Below are 21,662 nucleotides of genomic sequence, written 5' to 3'. Positions count from 1 at the left end.
CATTAACACTGTTCCACGAAGAAAGGTAAAAGTCTTCTAAACCAGATGAGGCGTATATGCATACACTATTCTGATCAAATCCTTGAAATACTGTATAATTCTGTTCGTCATAGGGTGTCCAAGGGTTTATAACATAGTTAGTAGCATTTTTTGGAGAATCGTATGCATCATACATGCGTACTCTAGATTCCCACCAATTTCCAGATACTCCAATAACATGCATTCTAATATACTTAAGATAAACACCTTGATTAGCAAAGTTTGGAGCATCTAATAATATATATTCTTTACCATAAATTGTGTTTGTAAATCCTAATGTTTCTGAGTATAATTTAATAGATGACAATGATTGAGGTATTGATGTAGTTCTTATAATATGAGGTTGTATCCAATATGTAACGTCTTTACTAGATTTATTGTATAATTGAATTACTAGACTAGTAGTAAATGGCATATCAAGTGTAATGTAACCTCCTAGTGCATTACCTGTAAATGCATTACAACCTTGAAAAGAGTTTGCATAAAATGGTCCACCAAGTGGTGCAATTAACATATCACAAGCTAAAGGAATATTATTATCTCCAACACTGCTGTAGAAGTAGAAAAATCTCCTAAGTCAAGTCCATGATCTGCATATATTCTAAGAAATACATTACCTGGAACATTGTTATTAGGATCTGTTCCTTCTAATGCTAACCATAGTTTTCTGAGAATACCAGGACCATAAGATTGTACAAAAACTGTTGTTACATCAGGACCTGTATTTGGTGGAATAGTCTTGGATTTTAATCCAAGGCACGTTAAACTTGAATTTGGTATTATACCTAATTCATTAAGATTAAGTGATTTATTATCAACATAATTCTTTGTAGCAGCATCTTGTGGGTTAGTAGGCTCTGCTACATTTATTAATTTATTAGAGTTTATATTAATATTACTAGTTGCATTATTTTTTCCATCTCTCCTAATGAATAAGTTATTAGCTTCAGATATTATTAAACCATCTGAATATACATCTGAAGTAGTAGTACCGAATATATCGACAGGCATTTTGTTTTTTATATACAATATAAAAAAGAAAAAAATTACCATAGATTATTAATAATATTCTGAAAATCATGTCCCTAATCTAATTTTTTCAAAACATATAAACACAAGTGTCCACAGAATGAGGTATTTCCAATTTGAACTCTTTCACTGTTTTAATAAACAGGCATTTTTAAATAATCAACAATTTCAACGGGTGGTGGTAGCCAATAAGAGTCAAAACTTAGTTTTTTATCTCCATCTTTGTACCAGCAAATCCAGTGAAATCCCTGCGTACTTGAATCTCCTGTATTTAGTATTCCACATTCTTTTCTTTGTGTATTTTTTGGTAATTCATCTCTTACAAATACACCTCTAAAATGTTTTATTATTAATATTTTTGCTGCTTTGATCAATTGAAAGTTTGTTAGTGGTTCATTGGGTAGAATTATTCCTTCAACATTGACAAGTTTATAAATGTTATTTTCCATTTTTATTTATAAATTATTATTTTTTTTTTTTTAAATAATTTTTGGGCTCCCCTACCCCCCTACCCCTTGGGCTCCTTGGGCTCTTTGACTTATAAATTATTTTCTTTTAGTTTGTAGTGTCCATATGCTAATTCCATCTTCTAAAATAACTCTTTTATCATCTTCTGCGCTTAATGCTATTTTATTGATCTCTTCTGAGTAAATTTCATGTGAATATGATCTTATTACATTCATTTTCCTAATATGATTTCTTTTATTTAAAAAACAATCTTTGTAATCTTCATGTGTTATATACTTTTTAACAACATTTTTCTTTACTCCTTTACATTTTTTGTTATCTTTTCCGTGTACTTTGTAAGAATACAACTTTGATCTGAGTCCTACAAACTCTTCAATTTGTGCTCCTCCAGTCTCATCTTTAAAAATTCCTATTACTTTCTTATTAAAACCAACTTTAAATCCTAAATTATTAATTGGTGGGTGCTTTGTGTTAAACTCACTTGTATCAAATTTGCTTTCAACATCTTTAGAAATATCTGAATAAAAGCCTTCTGTTTTAATTTCGTATGCTAAAGAGATCTGTGAATAATAGTTAGCATATTATTAATATGCTAGATATATATAATAGATCGGCATATTTTTTCTTTATGTAATCATAATGAAATTCATACATTAGAGTTTTGCTCAAATCCAATATACACATTCCTAAGTAAATTGGTGTAGCATATTTTAATTTTGTTCTTTTCATATGTTTTGCAATTAAGTTTTCATCAAATATTGTTCTACTTTCAAAGTTTGGTTTTGATGCTAGTTTAATAGCTTCATTTCTTTCTGTTACTAATCTAATATCAACTCTGTTTTTGACATTCTCCATTGTTTTTTCAAATACTGAGTTGTTCATGAGTTTAAAAAAGTCTTTTTCAAAATCATTCGTTGCTTTAGTTCTAAGGTTTGTATTTAGTTCGATGTATTCATTGAGCCATGCTCTTTCTTCAAATTTTATGCCTCTGTGAATTTTAGTAATCTTAAATCCTAATATTTCATATGGTTTTAGATTTTCATAATGTTAAAAAAATTTCATAATTCATAAAACTATATACTTTTTCTTATCAAGTTGGGGACTAATTTTTCAACTTTATCAATATTTAATCTTTCAGATGCAAGTGGGTAATCATTATGTTCATCATGTTCAGATGTTCAGGGTAATCTAAATCTACCTCGAAATAGAAAACTGGAAATCAATTCCATGTATACTACATGGAATTGATTTCCAGTTTTCTATTTCGTTTTTATCCATCCATTTAAAACCATGTGTTGGAAGTGGTTTACTCATTGCCCATCCATATAAATTATTAGCATCTGAATATTGGATGAATGTTGATTCATTGCTTTTGTCATATGCGTCACCCATGTACTTATTATTAGAAGCTCCTAACCTATTGGATATCATACTAATTCCACCTCTTATACCTTTTTTTTATCATTAGGATCATATCGTAATCGCTCAGCCGTTATAATTTTATTTTTGTTTTCTTCAATGCTGCATCCCAAGCTAATCCTGGTGATGTGTAATACCAAGCAGGATCTAATTTATAACAATTCATACAAACATCTCTAAAGTTTTCAAAGACGTCAGCTAGTAAAAGCACATCTGAAACATTGTACAAGTCATGATAATCTCTAAATGTTTTGCAATTAAACTCATTCCATACATTTTGTGCATGTGAGTAATCATCATCACTTATATCTTTATCGTTTAATTTTGAAAAGAATAATTCTTTTGGCGGTAATTGTGTCTCATTAAATCTATTAATAGAATCAACCCAATCATATGGGTACACACCTTTTCTGAGTAACAAATCTAATTTTTTGCCTGAATATAATTTTCCGATATTTTTGCACTGGTCTTTTGCTAAATTCTTTGATAAAGCATCTAAACTAGAAGGCATAAATCTATAACTATCTAAGAAGCGAAGTTCACGTTTAACTTCAAATTTCTTACCTTCTTTAATATACTCATCCACTTTAATTTCTCTAGAAAAGCTAATATACTTTTCTTCATTGTTTGGCATGCAACTCAATTTCCCTTCTGATAATTTCTTTATAAATAAGTGAGAATCATAGCCAGATAAATTGTGAAATAGTACTGGAAAAAATTTTGGAATTTTATAATTTAAATTACAATTTTGATGAGCAGCACCTCTATATTTTCCTGTAATATGACAATGGTCACGTACTTTATCTTTTCCAAGTTTTTCTCCACAAATGTGACATGATATTGCTGCATTAAAATCATGCTTGTTTTCATTGGTAAATATCATCTTTTTGGGAAATTTAATACTATCACAAATTTTCTTAATATCTTCTTGTAAACTATCAACAAAAATTTTTGCAACATCATCTGTTTCACTACTTGCAGTAAATGTGTCACAAGTATCAATTTGTTTGATAAAACTTTCAAAGTCCGCATATACTACAAATGGAACTCTCATTGATTTATTGTGACTAGTAAATTGCATTGTTGAATTTGGTGGTGGAAGTTCGATACGTACTGAATCATGAGTTTCACAATACGATTTATGATTAGATAATGATTCTTCTGAATTAAATCCTAATAAACAATTTCAACAATAGTAATTTTTACAATAATTATTAGACGTTTGTGATGAAAGTAATCTGCTTAAATCTTTTATCAAACAGTAATGATTGGTTTCGCCATTTGAGATTAATAGTAAATCTATTAAATGTTTGCGATCATTATTCTTTGATACATGCAATATATGAACTTATGAGTTTTCATAACCATATACATTGACACTGATATCTGTATTGTTCTTCTCAAATTGTATAATTTGATTTAATGATACCGGAAATTCTATTTTATCCCAGTTTATTTTTTCAGCTTGATTTTTAAGCTCTTTATCTACTCTTTCAGGATGATCATCTGTTGGATTTTTAGTAGCTAAATTTTTATCAAGTGGAATATATAATTTAGCTTTAATAGGATTATACTCAATAAAATTGATATCCATCTTTTCAACAGAAACAAATCTCCAACCTGATCCTAACTGTTGAAAAGATGATAAGGATTCTAAAATTTTCTGCTTTGATGTTTCATAAAACTCGTCTAAATCTGTTGTTTCTAACACAACTTGATTACTCGTTCTAAATGGAGCATATGTAATTATAGTTTTTCCTGTTTTAATATCAGTACGCTCCATTTCACAAGTGAGAACTATATAAACTTTTGATTTTCTATTTTCGGTTAGTATTTTAATTGCACTTTTTTTAGCAGCATTCATGAAAGATAAAGCATCATATCCTTTTATTCCTTTAACTGAAAAATGATTTGTTACATTCTTAACAGCTGATTGTGATAATTTAAATTCTATCGGATTTCTAATTCCATATTTTTTGATACAAATTTGAAACTGTAGATTTTAATTCATCAATCTTTTCATTAGCTGTTTTTTTAATTTTATCAGGAACATATAAATAAAATCCAATCTGCAATAGAACTAATCTTTTCATTTATTTCTTTTCTAATTTGTGTAATAGGCTGAAAAGGTAACGGAGCTAAAATTGTTGATGATATATCTGGAACAGGCTCATCAAGTAGATACTCTGTATCCATCTGTGTGTGCGATAACTCTGTAATGAGATCACTTTTTCGCATATTATAATAATATTTAATTCCTCGCTCTTTAGCGATTTGTTTTAATTCTTTTACCGTTTTATTTTCCATTTTTATATAGCAAGATAATTTTTTTTAATTTTCGTTTTCCTTAAATAATTTTTCAAATTATTTTTTCTTGTCAATATTTTCTTATGTAAAGTTTCATATGAAATTTAAATGCATCCCCATCCTCGTATTCTACAATAATAAGTAATATTTCGATATTTCGCAATCTCTTGCTCTTTTGTAATTGTCAATATTCTATATATAAAAGGTTTAGGTGTTAAAATTTCTGAAGATGTTATATCTGGAATAGACTCATCAAGAATATCCATTTTTTATGACAAGATTTTATTTTTTTAATTTTTCAGAATTTGATATTTCAATCTTATAGCCATTATCAATCTTACCATCACGCATTTCAAGATATTTATATCCATGACCAGTTCCACGAATTGCACTATATAAAGATTTATATACTGTTTCTTGTCCTGTTTCTATGTTTGTTAATTTAATAGTGACTGGTTTTTTCTTAATTGTTTTTAATCTTTCATATTTTGGATCTATTTCTTTTTTCTTTTCTTTTACTAGATGTATTCTAGGTATTCCAACTGATCTTTTCTCATCAACTTCTTTTACTCGATTTATTCTAGGTCTTCCAACTGATCTTTTCTCAGTTACTTTGCATGGATCTGATGGATCTACTTCTTTCACTTTAGCCATAATAGATTCTTTATCTAATAGCCCATTTTCCATTGCAATCATTATCAATGTAGCGATATTGTCAGATGTTTTTGAAATTTTATTTTTTTTTAATAAACTTTTTAAACTTTTCTTTGAATAACGCATTTTTGTTTTATAAAGAAAAAAATTTAAATAATTAAAAAAAAATTTCATTAACATTCAATTTATTACCATCTGATTGAAGTTCTATGGTTCTATCAAATAATACAAGAGCATATGCCTGAGTATTTGCTGGTACAGCTGTATTAAATGTTGCTATAATTTATACTTGTATTGTTGATGATTTTAATCTTTCTGATTGTTTGCGAATATCAAAAACAAAAAGTGGGTATAAATCTCTATAGTCAGAAGGACTTATACTGCTGTTTGCAATCAATTCATTCATTCCATAAAATTTTTCTTTAAAAATGATGCTTCTCTATAAATTCTTGAAATTTGCTGATTTGGAAATGACAAAATATAATCAGGAGCAGGATATCTGTAATTATTATTATTAAGCATAATGTACATATTTTTCAAGTCACAATGATCAAATATTGAAGCATTGACAGTTTGGTCACCGTTAGATCTATTTGTTTGAAATCCGACAATAATGTATTTTGGATTTTCAGGAGATGTCTTTACGTACAATTGCCAATTAAATGAAGTAGATTGTTGAACAGTTGTAGTATCACACTGACGCATTCGAAAACTTACTGGAATAGTCACTTTTTCTTCAATACTATTATAAAGCTTAACTCTCTCTAAATCTGCTGGGATTAAATTTGGCATAAACAATGATACTTTATTAAGATTAACTTTTCCTGCAGCTGCAGCAGCAAGTCTAAAAATTGTATTATCATCACTTTGTCTTACAAGAGTTATTGTATGTTTAAGCCCATAAATAACTTTGTCGTAATCATCACAGAGTCCAAAAATGTGTCTTAAAGGTACGCAAAATGAAAATGTTCCTTTTGTAGTTGGTTTCTGAATTATGTATGCTTGTCTTGTTGCAAACCCTGTGTTATCAGCAAGTACTGCTGTTGATGTAGTATCTTTATACCACAATTGATTTAATCCTTGCGCTAATTGAAAGTCATTTGAATAATTAAGCATTCCTAACATTGTACTTGCTTGACCTGGATAATAAACAACTTCTATCTCTTTGTTTGATAATTGGTATGTTATTCGACTAAATAAATGCATAAGACCATTATTTGTAAGCGTCACTGCATCTGCATTAGCATAAGCTGTTCCATCAGCTTTAACAAGTTGCCCTTCAAATAAGAGATATGCTTTAGATGGAATTTGTGAACAAATCTTGTTCCTCATAGTTAATTCTTATTTCTCCAGGACTATTTAGATTTGTGCCAGTAATGGGTTCAGATTCATGTTCTACATATCTTTCAATTCCATTATCTATCTCTATTGGTTCTGTAAAATTAAATACTTCAGAAGTTGTCATTTTATTTTTTTAAATACAATATAAAAAAAAATTTTTTGATTGACAATTCTTAAAAACGATATAAAAAATTTTACGAAAGCTAAATTTACGCAAGTCGAAGGCCGCGTCCTATTTTAACAAGATCTTCTATTCTTATAGCATTTTTATTTGATACTTTGCGTTGGTCTTATTTTACTGATCTTATTGCAGACCCCATAATCAATTTATTTATATTTGTTGTTACCTCATCTGCATTATTTTTTAGATCCTTAGATCTTTCAGATCCATAAGAATTAGATCTTTCAGATCCATGCGAAGTAGGTCTTTCAGACCCATGCGAAGTAGATGCTTCAAAACTTGAAATTAATTCATCAATTCTATTATTAACTGGTTGTGAAGCTATTTTTGAAGATGCTTTATCAATTAATTGTTTTCCTTTTTCAACTGTAGCATTTCTAGCAGCTTCTATCGCTGATTTTGAAAGTTCTTTTCCTGCTGATTTAGCAGCAGTTATTGCAGTTTTTCCTAAATCAGTAACAGCCATCTTCTTCAACATAGCTGATGACACTCTTGTTACATTTGACGTTTTTACTCGTTTAAATAAATCTCTAATAGTTTCGATTATACCACTTCCTCCAACAGCATATTTTTTTCTATATATCTTATTATTAACAATTACCATTTTTTATGTACTATATATTTTTTTTACATGCACTGAGATATAATTATAAAAGATTTTGAATTGCTTTATACTGTGAACTATCCATTTCACCTCGCCGTAATAATTCATCACAAACTGCAACACCTTCATTTCTTGCTCCAGTGTTACCTGCTTTCCATGCAGCTATACACAAATAAAGCCTATCAACTAATTATAGTCGCTAGGAAGAATTATAGTTTGTATTCTTCCTCCAATTTCATTTCCTCTTGATTGACGTTTCCTATTTTTTTTGTCTTTCCAAATAGGAGCTATTATTTCCATGTATTTTCCACTACGAGACGACTTTGGTTTGTATGGGTTTTCAGAAGTAATTGCATCTGTTTGTATTAATATATTTCGATATTTTTTAAGATCATCTTCACTATATTCTCCTTCATTAGGATTAAACTTTACTATCAACTCCCAAAGGCCAGGAGTACCATAATATTTTTCATCATCAATAATTATAACATTATCATTAATATGTATTGGTTTTTTTCCAATATAAAATATATCATCTTCATCACGTATCCCAAATGCAGTATCTGTAAATTTTTTACTATTAGCATACATTCTTAGATAATCTGTTGCAATTTTTTCTTGTCTCATACCTTTATATTCTTCATGAGATGGTAAAAGTTCTTAGTTTCAGTTATCATCATCTCTCTTTTTGCTTCAGGATAATAATTTGAAACAGTGAGTGCTAATTTATCAGATTGATCTTGCACTTTATATATTTCAGGATCTTCAATTTTTAGAAATGACATTTTACTTTTTTTTTAATAAATAAAGATAAAAAAAACACAACGCCTTACGTTTTGACGTTTACATTTTACGTTTTGACGTTTACATTTTTACTAAATTTGCTTTGGAGTATATTAATTGCTTAATCTCTTCCTTGCTTAATTAATGATTCTTTAGTTTGTTTATTCATTAATTCTTTTAAATTTGTTCTAATTTGCTCAAGCATAGCTTTAAATTTTTCAAGTTCACTAAGTATTAGTTTAAATTCATTGTCATCTATATTTCAATCTACTAAAGCTTTAGAAATATAGTCACTTATTGTATTTAGTTTTGAATCAGCAAGTACTTTAATCTTTTCATGCTTTTCTGCTTTTAAATTTAATTTTTTATTAACTTGTCCTCCTATTAATGATAAAACACCTGCTCCTAATGCTGCACCATCACATGCAATAGCTACTGGTGCTGCAACTATTGTTGCTAAAAAGCCAATTCCAATAGTTCCAAGTGCCATAGTGCTTGCTAGTAATGAATTATCAATAGCTGAAATTATTTTTACAGCTCTATTCTCTTTTCTCTCTCACTCTCTATTTCCTTTTGAATCTCACTTTTTAATCAATATATCTGAATCAGAATTATTAACAACATTTATTATAATATCATCAACAGTCTCTGATATTACAGAGTTTTGTAAACTTAACATTTTTAATTTAAGTTCTTCTTTTAATGAAACTAACGCAACACCTTCATTAACCACTACACCAAACTTTAAAAGAATATATTGATGTGATAGAGATTATATTTTAATGTTTTTTTGTGCAAATATTTCATATTTATTATTATTTATTAATACTGAAGGATGCTCCAAATTATTGAATATCTTTGCGCGTACTTTAGAATAAATAAATGGTTTTGGAAGTTCACGTGGTATATTTTCTAAAATATGTAATGGCATTTCTTTTTTATAAAGATCAAAAAAATTTTAAGAAATCATAAAAGTATATTCAAAAATGGAATATCAGCAAATGGTGAATTTGGTCCTAATAATAAACCTGATCCTGTTGATGTATATCCATTTCCACTACGTGAGTACAATCCATCACCTATAAAACCACCTTTATTCCACGGTCTCAAATATAAGCCATTTCCTGCAGCAGTCATTTTAATTCCTTTTCCATTCTTTTTCATGTACACAACACCTCTTCCAGCAATTTTATCAACCATAGCTGATCCAGCTGCTGAACCTACTCCTGTTAATAAACTTGTTGTAAGAGCTGGAGCAACGCTTGATAATAAAAATCTTCGAGCTGTACCAAGGAAAGGTAATAGTGCTCCTAGAAATCCACCCTCTATTTTAGAATTGTGAATGAGTTGCGCTTTACTTAAATTAATTATCACACCAGTACCATTTTCATATGCTTTCGTAATTTTATTCAATTGCCTTTTTGTTACAGCTAATACATGATCGCCATTAAGATCTGAATGAGCTAATTTAATACTAGCTCCATAACCACCTTCATCAATTACTTTTTTAATTTTTTTCAATTGCCCTTCTGAAATATTTTCTTTAATATTAGTATAATTACTCATTTTTATATGTAAGTAAAATAATTTTTAAAAAAATTATTTTTACGACTTATCTACTTCTCTTATATGAAATCTAATAGTTACTTCTTCTCCTCGTAAATCCAAAAGATTTCCATCTTGATCAACTAATCTATTTTCCATTTTTGATATTTTTTTTAGTATTAGTGGTGCATAAATTACGTAATTAGGCTTTTCAATAATTTTATATCCAATACCTACATCTGGGTAAAATGAATATATAACGTTACTAGTTGCTCCATTTACATACGATGATTCTATTATATCACTTGTTACTAGTATACTATTAACACTTACTATGTTTATTATATTAGTTACTATATTGGAGCCTGCTGAATATATTCCACTGCTAAAACCAAAAACAGTTCTAATTGAATTTGAAGTTGTAAAATCAACTTTATAACCAGTTGCAATAGTTAAAGATGCTCTTAATGTATTCCTATTTGCTACAGTTGTAATATTTGAAACTGCTGAAGTTGCATCACCGTTTGCTATCATAATCGATTAGATATAATTATTTATATCAGGAATTTCATAAGATCCAACTGAAATGTTTATATCTTTCCAAGTTGATCCATTATTTGCGCTATATCTAAAATTATTGTTTGAAGAATTAATATTAGGAAAACTGTAAGATGTATCTATACGAACTAGTGCCATTTCATATTCTCTGTCTTCTCTAAGTTGAATAATAGGGTTATAAATAGTTCTTAATATACTGCTATTTCCGCTCACTAATAAACATGTCATTTTTATATATAAGATAATATTATTTTCAACAATTTGGTATATAAAAACAATTTAATCCACTTCTATATTTTCCATAATCTTTTTTAGAAGATAGATAACAAATCCATATGATAACAAATCCATGAGGCTCTGACCATGCTTTTTTACAAAAATTTTTAAACTCATCTTTTTCCATATCACTTGAAACATGATCATTATAAATGTGATTTAAATTCTTTGAATCTTGAGGAAATAAGCAAATAAAAATTGTATTTTCTCGTATAGTTTGCCTAGGTAACATAAAATAATTTTGTGCAAGATAGAAACAATCTACATTACTATGTCTTCCTCTTATATAATATTTTTCACACTTATTTTGCTTTGTTAATTGTAATTCATCAAATATCATCAAATTATTCTTATGAATATCGAGATCTTGAGGATCTGGCACATCTTCTGCCGTTTCAAAAAACTTACACTCCATATCTGCTTTATCTTTATTTTTGAAATGTCTTCAATTATAAGCGCAGGGCTTGCATTTATTTTTTCTATTTGGTCTTGTAGATTAAATAGTTCAAGAATAATTTCTTTTGGCCATTTTTTTTCAAAAGATTGCTTTAATATTTTGTATTCTGGTTGAAAAAGAGATTTTCCAAAAACTTGTAAATTATTATAGTTTAACCAAGCAGGTCTCAAAAGTAAATTCAATAATAAAGTAGTTTTTCCACAACCCAACTTTCCAACAATAATTCCTCTTATACTCTTAGGAAACAACTTATTATTATTTCTCTTATTGCTATTCGCATTCCATGACAAATCTATAATATCCATTTTTATATATCAAGATTTTTTATATAAAAAATTTTTTATATATATAAAATGTACTGCGTTAAATGTAGAAAAAGAAAAGAAAACAAATACACTAAACTTGCAAAATGTTATGAGTAAAAACAATAGAAATATGCAACGTGGAAATTGCGCTATTTGTGGAAAATTAAAAACTCAATTTGTATCCTCAAAGACAGGAGGAGATTTAGTGAGTTCTTTTAATTCAGCAACACGTAAAATAAAACTACCATGGTCTAAGTTTCCAGGTGAAATGGATTTACCTGGAATGAACTTTGCAGGTCCTGGTATTAATTTAGATGAACAATTAACTTCCACTGACGCATATAAAGAATGAGTAAACCTGTAGATAGAGTTGATAATGCAGCTTACCATCACGATCTTGCTTATAAATACTTTGATGATACAGCAAAAAGAAATTTAGCTGATAAAATTATGATCAAAGAAATGGATTCTATAAAAAATCCAACAATACGTAAAAGAATTGAACGAGGTATTATAAAACCTATTATAGCATCTAAAGCAAAATTTGGGTTAGGTCTTTCAGACCCATATGAATTAGGTGTTGAAACTACTCAAAAAAACTACAAACGATCAAAGAAAAAGAAGAGGATAAAGATCTAATTCTTATGGATCCAAAGGATCTGAAATGGACGGACGAACTTGCAAACGAACTTCATAAACCAGATGTAAAACATTTCAGAAAAAGAAAAGTGATTGTAAATGGAATCGATGAAATATGGGCTGCTGATTTAGTTGACATGAAATCTTTTTCCAAATTCAATGACGGTATAAAATACTTATTAATGGTAATAGATGTTTTTTCTAAATATGGATGAATTGTTCCATTGAATAGTAAAACTGGAGTTGATGTTGCTAATGCTTGAAATAAAATCTTTAAAGAAAGAAAGTGTCAAAAACTGTGGGTAGATAAAGGCTTAGAATTTTATAATAAGCATATTAAAGCGCTAGGTGTTGAGTTATATTCAACTGAAAATGAAGAAAAAAGTTGTGTAGTTGAACGTTGGAATAAATGAAAGATAAAATGTTTAAGTACTTTTCAGCTAATTCTACTGGAAAATATATCGACGTTTTAGATGAAATGGTTAATAAATACAACAACACAACGCATTCCTCAATTAAAATGACACCAGTTGAAGCTAGCGATAAAAAGAATGAAAATATTGTTTGGTTCAATCTGAATGGAAATGTACGATCAGAGTCAGTAAGACCAAAGTTTTCAATTGGTGATAGAGTTAGGATAACTAAAAAGAAAGGAACTTTTGAAAAAGGATGCACACCGAGATGGACTGAAGAAGTTTTTACAGTATCACAGATTCAGTTCACAGATCCACCAACTTATAAAATAACTGACGATAATGGTGAAGAAGTACAAGGTACTTTTTATGAACAAGAAATGCAAAAAACAGATCAAAGCATATTTAGGATTGAAAAAGTTATTCGTAAACTTAAAAACAAGTCATTAGTAAAGTGGTATGGGTATCCTGATTCGTTTAACTCATGGGTTGATAATAAAGAATTGATAAGTTTGATTTAATAGGACATGTTTTCTTTTACGCTTAGGCTATAAGTAATGAGTTATGCGTAGCTAGATTACATTTACGCGTAGATTTCACCTTATAATTATAATTATATAATTATTACCATGTCATACTGGTTGAAGAGATCTCATAATATACATGTTGAAATAGGGTAGAGATGTATCATACTTTCTAGGCCAAACGATGATTTTTGCCCAAAATCCGATTTTTATACTATAGAATATGGATATGTTTATAGCTGAAATATGATATGAGATTATAGTTAGGGATATAGCTGAAAAATTTTGGCCCAGAATCCGTTTTTTATACTACTTCGAAAAAATCACCAGATATAAGTAATATTGAAAATGAAAACAATAACATAAAAGAGAAAATAGCAGAACTAGAAGACAGAAGCCGTAGAAACAACTTGAGATTTGTTGGGATTGAAGATAAAGCTAATGAAACTTGGGAAGAAAGTGAACAAAAATCAAAGAATTCCTCAATACGAAGCCTAATATACAAGAAAAAATTTTAATAGATAGAGCCCATCGAGTTGGAAAAGAAACAGGAAAAAACAGATCAATAGTCGTTCGATTTCAAAACTACAAAGACAAAGCCCTAGTATTAAACAAATATACGACGACGAAGCTTTGGAACGAGCAGTTGTACGTTAACGAAGACTTTAGCGATTTTACAATAAATTTACGAAGAAAGCTTTTCAAAGAAGCGAAGGAATTGAGAGCGAAAGGTAAGTTTGCTAAAGTAACTTACAATAAATTAATTACGCGTGACCTATAATTATAAAGGAATTCTTTTAATATTCTATAATCAAATTTAAAAGCAAAAATGGATGACTACGAATCCTTTACTTTTAATTTTCATGATAAATACTTAAAATCAGATCTTAATTTAGATCCAGATGTCAACTTTTTTAATGATGTGAACACACGTTGTTCTTATCTTTATCCCAATAAGTTAAAAGAATTTCTTAATAAAAACGGCACTGAAAATCAAAAATCAGAACCTTCACATTAATATTAGTAGTCTTAATAAAAATTTTGAAAAGTTTTGTGATTTTTTAGATGAAACTGAAAATATTTTTAATATAATTTGCTTAACAGAAACATGGATTTCTTCGAATGAGTTTAAAAATAATTCTATTTTCCATCTTCCAGGTTTTGAAACAATTTTGTTATAAAGGCAAACAAATAAACGGGGTGGAGGAGTTCTGATTTACGTTAAGGAACACATTGTATATTACATTAGGAACGATATGTGCGTTTCTGACGGTGATAAAGAAATCGTAACTATTGAAATTTTAAACAATAAAAAAAAAGTATTCTATTAAGCTGCTGTTATACACCACAAGATGGTGCGTCTGAAAATCTTAGTTTCTTTTTACAGCGTAATATCATTCACAAAGGTAGCAAAGAAAACAAAATTACTTTTATAATTGGAGATTTCAACATGAAATGTCTAATTTATAGTAAAGATAAAAAAGTAAAAAGTTTTTATGATGAAATATTTATGGCAGGAGCTCTTCCTTTAATTAATCGCCCTACTAGAATAACCAAAACTTCTACGACGTTGATTGATAATATTTTTACAACAGATATTTATAATAAGAAATTACCTAAGGGAATTATAAAAACCGACATATCCGATCCTTTCCCCATTTTTCTTACAATTCATACTGTATCCTCTAATAACCCCGAAAGACAAAATATAATAAAAAAACGTGTCTTCAACGAAAACAAGTTAAAAATCCTTTCAATATTAATTATCACTTCTGCATTGGAAACATATTACCTTTAGTGATGACGCAAATACAATATATAATAAGTTCTTTGATACTTTCTTCTCAATATACAATGCAAACTTTCCACTTTGTGAACAAATAACAAAAAAATAAACCTTGAATAGTCCTTGGATTACCAAAGGACTTAGAAAATCCTCTAAAATCAAACAGAAACTATATATAAAATATTTAAAAACAAAAGCAGATGAAAACCAACAAAAATATAAAAATTACCAACATTTATTTAAAAAAGTTCGTAAAAAACTAAAAAAAAATTATTATTCAAATTTAATTAGTAAATTTAAAAACGACTCAAAAAATACTTGGAGAACGTTAAAAGAAATAACAGGAAAACAAAAAACAAATTCAAACTACCTTCCTAAAGTAATTAAAATAAATAAAACAAATATATATGAACCAAACGAAATTGCAAATGAGTTTAATATTTCAATATTTTATTGATAAAGTTCCTATATCAATAAAATATTTTATTGATATGGGAACTAAATTGGCAAATAAGATTCCTATTACGGAAAAAACTTTTAGTGATTTCCTAGAGCCTATAAAAAATTCGCTTTTTATAGATAATTTATATTCTGACTTATCTTTTGATGAGTTTGAGAGAGCTTACAAATCTCTTAAAAGAAACATAGCTACAGGTGCGGACGAAATAAATGGCAACATAGTCATAGGTTGCTTTGAAAATTTAAATGTATTCTTTATAAAGTGTTCAGGGCATCTATACAGCAAGGTGTATTCCCCGACCAATTAAAAATAGCTAAAGTTACTCCAATTTACAAAGACGGAAAAAAATCAAATATTAATAATTATCGCCCTATCTCAGTTCTTTCAACCTTCTCGAAAATTTTAGAAAGAATTATATACAATAGAACATACAATTACCTTAATCTAAATAAACTTCTATATAAAAATCAATTCGGTTTTAAAAAAAATTGTTCTACTGAACAAGCCATTACACAGTTCATTCGTGAAATTTCCAATTTATTTGGTAGATCACAATATATACTAGGTATTTTCATTGACCTATCAAAAGCATTCGACACGGTCGATCACAAAATTCTTCTTAAGAAACTCAAATTTTATGGAATTAATGGCAAATTAATAAAATGGTATAAAAGTTACTTGACAAATAGAAAACAATTTGTTTTCTATGGAGATTATTTTCAAAATGAAAAATTACTTGACATAAAATGTGGTGTTCCACAGGGTTCTATTCTAGGCCCACTTTTGTTTTTAGTCTGTATAAATGATTTAAATAAAGCTTCTAACCTTATGAGTATCATTTTTGCGGACGATACTAATTTATTTCTGTCAAACAGTGACATTTATGAGCTTTTTTCAAATATGAATAAAGAACTCAATCACATCTCCAACTGGTTTAAGTGCAACAAGTTAACTTTAAACATTGACAAAACAAAATGGATCCTTTTCCACTCCCTCGCAAAAAAGCGTTTTTTATCAAATAATTTACCTAAACATTTTATTGATAAAATTGAAATAAAAAAGGAGTCGGTCACAAGATTTTTAGGCATTTACATTGATGAAAATATTACATGGAAGTATCTATCTAAATAAACAAAACTATCTAAATCTATCTAAAGATACTATCTAAATAAACAAAATTTAATTCAACTCTACTACTCATTTATTCATAGCTATATAAATTATGCCAATATTGTTTGGGGAAGTACCTCTAAAAGTAAGTTACGAAATCTCTACCATCGTCAGAAACACGCAATGCGTTTAATATGTTTTGAAAATCGTTTTTCTCATTCTAATATTTTGTTTAAAAACGTTAAAGCTCTTAACGATTACGAACTCAATGTCTATAATATTTTATGTTTTATGTTTCGTTGTAAAAGAGAACAGCCATTGTTCATTTTTAAAGATCTTTTTACCCATAAAGCTATAAACAAATATACTTTACGAAAAAATAATTTAATAATTGAACCCTTTTGTCAAACAAAGTTTAATCAATTTTGCATAAACTATCGAGCACCGTATTTATGGAACAAAACTGTTGTTCCAAATTTTGATTTGTCAATTTCGTTTCCTGTTTTTAAAACTAAATTAAAAAACTTTATTCTTTCTACTGACAATATATATAAATATTTTTGAAATGTAAAACTATTTTCTGTTTTTGTTTATTCTACATTGTTAATAATTATTAAATCAATTGTATTTTTATTATATTATATATACACGTTTGATATATTTTATATGGTTCTGACGACAAGATCTTTTCGATCTTCTTTCAGATACCAAGTTAATGTATTGTTGTATTGTTATATTACGATTAATAATTGTAAACTAAAAAAAAAAAAAAAAGTACTTAAAAGTAGTTAAAGCGCTTATTGACTCGCTTTGAGAACATTTTATTAAAATTTGATAAATTTTATATTATGTAAACTCGATGTTTGGTATTTTCATAGTTTTCCTGATTACATCCAAACATTTTGCGTTAAAAATATTGTTAATATATATTGTTAAAACTGTGTATGCATTTATGCTTATTTTTTGCATAACATTTAATAGTTCTTTTTTTTTTTTTTTTTGTACATTTCTGTATACAATCTTATAACATACTTTCAATCCAGTATCCTATATCTGACCAAGATAAGTCTTTATTCTGGCCATGCATAAAATGCATTATTTTTAAAATTAATCACTTAAACACAAATATATATATATATATATATCTGTTAATTAAACAAATAGATGAAATTAGCAAACCGACTAGATACCAACAAAACAATTGATGCATCACAACAACGACTTCTCAGTGCAGAGATACAGCGTTGGCAGTTAGTTCTGGAAAGATTATTTGCAATAGTGACATTTTTAGGAGAACAATGTCTTGCCTTTCGTGGAAACTCTGATGTTTTACATGAGAAAAGTAATGGAAACTTCCTAAAACTAGTTGAACTGCAAACACAATTTGATGCAGTTATGACAAATCATGTTCACCGAATAAAGAATGAGGAGATTAACACCCATTACTTGGGGAAAAATATACAAAATGAACTCATTCAAATAATTGCAAAACGAATTCGTGAAGAAATTTTGTCAAAATTAAAAAATGGAAAAATATTTTTCCATTATAGTGGGTTGTACCCAAGATGTGAGTAAAGTGGAACAAATGTCAATTGTGCTACGTTTTGTTTAGATGGAAAATGCTGAAGTTAAAGTCTGTGAGCATTTCATTGATTTCATACCTGTAGAGCAGACAACTGGTGCAGCACTCACATATGTTATTCTACAAATGTTGACTCAAACTGGGATTCCAATTGAAGATAGGCGTGGACAGGGCTACGACAACGTTGCGAATATGAGAGGACATCAGTCAGGAGTGCAGAAAAAAATATTGGAAAAGAACAGCAGAGCCTTCTTTGTACCTTGTCATGGTCATTCATTAAATTTCTTCGTTAATGATGCTGCAAAATCATCTAGAGAGGCTGAGGCTTATTTTGAAATGGTGCAAGCCATTTAAAACTTTCTTAGTGGATCATCTTGTAAAAAATCTTTCCAAATCCTTTGAGTGTAACAAGATGGGAAAGCAGGATTGAAACTGTGCGACCTTTTTAATACTGTGCTGGAGAAATCTTTGATGCTCTTTTTAAAATCAGCCATTACATTTCTTATGATCTACCTTCACGTCATGAAGCAGTATTAGCTCAAAAGACGAAAAACTTTAAATTTTGTTGCTCTACTGTGATATGGTTCAATACTTTGAACCAAGTAAACTTAGCAAGCAAAGTTATTCAGAATATTGAAATTGATATTTCTGAAGCCAAACAAACTTTGAACAAAAATGTTAACTTCTTGAAGTTATATCGCTCAGATGAAGCTTTTGAAAAAGTTATTTCTGATGCAGAATTAATTGCAGCTGAATTAGATTTGGAGCCATCATTTTCATTTGAAGTTTCTATTAGTTCAAGGTTTAAAAAACAGATGCTTTCTTATGAAACTCGAGATGATCCCATTATAAATCCAAAAGATAGATTTAAAATAGAATGTTTTAAAGGCATTTTGGATAGTGCTATAAATTCGATTGAAAAAAGATTTAACCACTTAAATGAATACTGTGATGCTTTTAAATTCCTGTTCGATATATAATATTAAAAAAGATTTTTCAAAGGAAAGCCTTAGAGAAAAATGTTTAAATCTTCAAAAAATATTAAGCACAGGTACTTCTGCAAATATTGATGGCATGGAGTTATTAGATGAATTGCTTGCATTGTCTGAATTAATTGAACCAAAAGCGTCACCATTAAAAGTACTAGAGTTTTTTTTAAGAAACAATCATTTCACTCCAAATGTTTCTATTGCTTTACAAATTCTGTTAACACAGCTAGTATCAGTTTGATCTGAAGAGCGTAGTTTTTCAAAACTGAAATCAATTAAAAATTACTTAAGATCTACTATGTCAAAAAATCGTTTGACAGGACTTTCTTTAATTTCCATAGAAAGTGATATGGCTAAAAAATTAGATTTTACTGAATTATTGAAGGCTTTTGCATCTGAAAAGAGTAGGAAAGTAAACTTCTTTCACTAAGTCATGTTAAAATATGCCCATTTTGTATGTATTTTTCTTGCTTTTTGTGTTTGTACTGTCTGGATTTAATGTTTTGCAAATATACGACTTTATACGTCACTCATAGTTTTACTTTAAGGTATTTTTTAATTTATTGGTGCTTTTTAGTTAGGGCGGTAAACTGGGGTCTTGCCTCGGGCGGCAAAATACCTTGAGCAGGCACTGTATATATATATGGGTAATGTTGCAAAATAGTGGCGTAGAATCGTTTTATTTTTTCACTTGTTGCTCTTTCGTGTTGTTGACTTGCTCAAAGTGGAGACTTTTTAATATAAACAAATGGAATATTTATTGATTTCAGTACATACATCGACTATCTTAAAACCTGCCGCTACAAGGGGGCTGCTGCTACATCGACTATCTTATAGCCTGCTGCTACAAAGAAATACCGCTACATCGACTGAGGGTTTGACATGGTGCAGCAATATTTTTTTTGATTATTATTTCAGTTAATATTTTTTCAATGTTTAAAAAGCCTCCACTGACGATAGCGCAACAAGCAAAAAAATAAAACGATTATATGTCACTATTTTGCAACATATAGGGTAAACTGGAGTAATTACAATGCTATATATGTATTCAAAAAACAACATGTTCACTAATTTACTTTACCCCCACGTTGGGGTAAAGTGAACTACTTCATCTTTAACTCTTATGTGTTTGTTATTTTTGATAAATTATTTATTTTATTTTAAATTTTGTCTGCTTGCGTTTAATCTTTTAAACGTATCTTCTGATGTAAGACACTCACCTCCTCCACAGTCTTTTTATTTTTTTTTTGTAGGTCGCTAAACAGATTTCCCAACCACCTTCAGCATGAGCACTGAGAATTAGATATGTGATACCAAATTAGGTGCATATGTTTTCCTTCGAGATTCTTTTTTTTTAATGCAGATTACACTGGGCAACAAAAAAATATTTTTTTTTTGTATCTCAAGCAATTTTATTCAAATTATACTAATTTCGGGTTGAGAAAAAAGAATATGACAACGAAAATTTTTTATTAGCTCTAGTTTCTGAGATATACAATAGCAATAAATTTTTATTTCAGTTAATTTCCAACAGAGCAATATGACATATAATTTACATATTCTAATAAAATTTAAAGTACATTTGTTTTTTTTTTATAACAGATATATTCTAATAGTTTTAAACAAAGAAATCATGATCATCAAGTTAATAGGGTTAAAGATGATTATGGGGTATCGTCACAAAATCGTGATCTTTTTGCTTTCCTTTTGTAAACTAGTTCTGGAGCATCCCTACACACAAACCAACAGTAATCTGCAAGCATGGCCTCATTCCAACGACCCTGATATCTTTTTTCCATTACAGAAATAACTTGGTGAAACCTTTCCCCATGTTCATCACTAACAGCTCCACAATTGGGGGGGGAAGAAGTCTAGATGTGAGTGGAGGAAATGAATCTTGAGGGACATGTTACATCCAAGTTGATGATATTTTTGCAGAAGTACTGCTACCAATTGAATGTAGTTATCATCTCGTTTGTTGCCTAAAAATCCACTAATCACTCCCTTAAGAGCTTCCCAAGTTTCCTTTTCGGGCCCCTTCAAAACTTCATCAAATGCAGGATCCTTCATAAGATGGCGTATTTGTGGCCCAACAAAAATACCTTCTTTAACTTTTGCATCACTTATTTTTGGAAACTTATTTCTTAAATACCTAAAAGCCTGTCCTTCTTTGTTCATACCTTTGACGAAATT

The 21,662-nt window shown here is 28.8% G+C and overlaps 2 protein-coding genes across 2 annotated transcripts; one reads left to right on the top strand and one right to left on the bottom strand.

Annotated features, from left to right (window-relative positions):
- Window positions 1–6,318: 6,318 nt before the first annotated feature.
- LOC136090034 (uncharacterized) lies at window positions 6,319–7,248 on the bottom strand. The gene has a single exon (XM_065816138.1). The coding sequence runs from the start codon at window positions 7,246–7,248 to the stop codon at window positions 6,319–6,321; it is 930 nt and encodes a 309-aa protein (XP_065672210.1).
- Window positions 7,249–18,510: 11,262 nt separating this feature from the next.
- On the top strand, window positions 18,511–19,710 carry LOC136090033 (uncharacterized). The gene is made up of 3 exons (XM_065816137.1): window positions 18,511–18,821; window positions 18,971–19,447; window positions 19,527–19,710. Exons 1-3 carry the CDS (start codon window positions 18,511–18,513, stop codon window positions 19,708–19,710), a joined length of 972 nt encoding a protein of 323 aa, XP_065672209.1.
- The last annotated feature ends 1,952 nt before the right edge of the window (window positions 19,711–21,662 follow it).

This window comes from Hydra vulgaris, chromosome 13 (genome assembly GCF_038396675.1).
Source record: "Hydra vulgaris chromosome 13, alternate assembly HydraT2T_AEP".
Classification (NCBI taxonomy): Eukaryota; Metazoa; Cnidaria; class Hydrozoa; order Anthoathecata; family Hydridae; genus Hydra; species Hydra vulgaris.
This window is presented reverse-complemented; position numbering and strand designations above follow the sequence as displayed.

Coding starts and splice junctions, on each gene's coding strand:
- LOC136090034 (XM_065816138.1), bottom strand. CDS start 7,248: ATGAGGAACAAGATTTGTTCACAAATTCCATCTAAAGCATATCTCTTA.
- LOC136090033 (XM_065816137.1), top strand. CDS start 18,511: ATGGAAAATGCTGAAGTTAAAGTCTGTGAGCATTTCATTGATTTCATA. Junction 18,822..18,970: donor GAGGCTTATTTTGAAATGGT/GCAAGCCATTTA, acceptor TTTTAAAATCAG/CCATTACATTTCTTATGATC. Junction 19,448..19,526: donor TGTGATGCTTTTAAATTCCT/GTTCGATATATA, acceptor AAAAATATTAAG/CACAGGTACTTCTGCAAATA.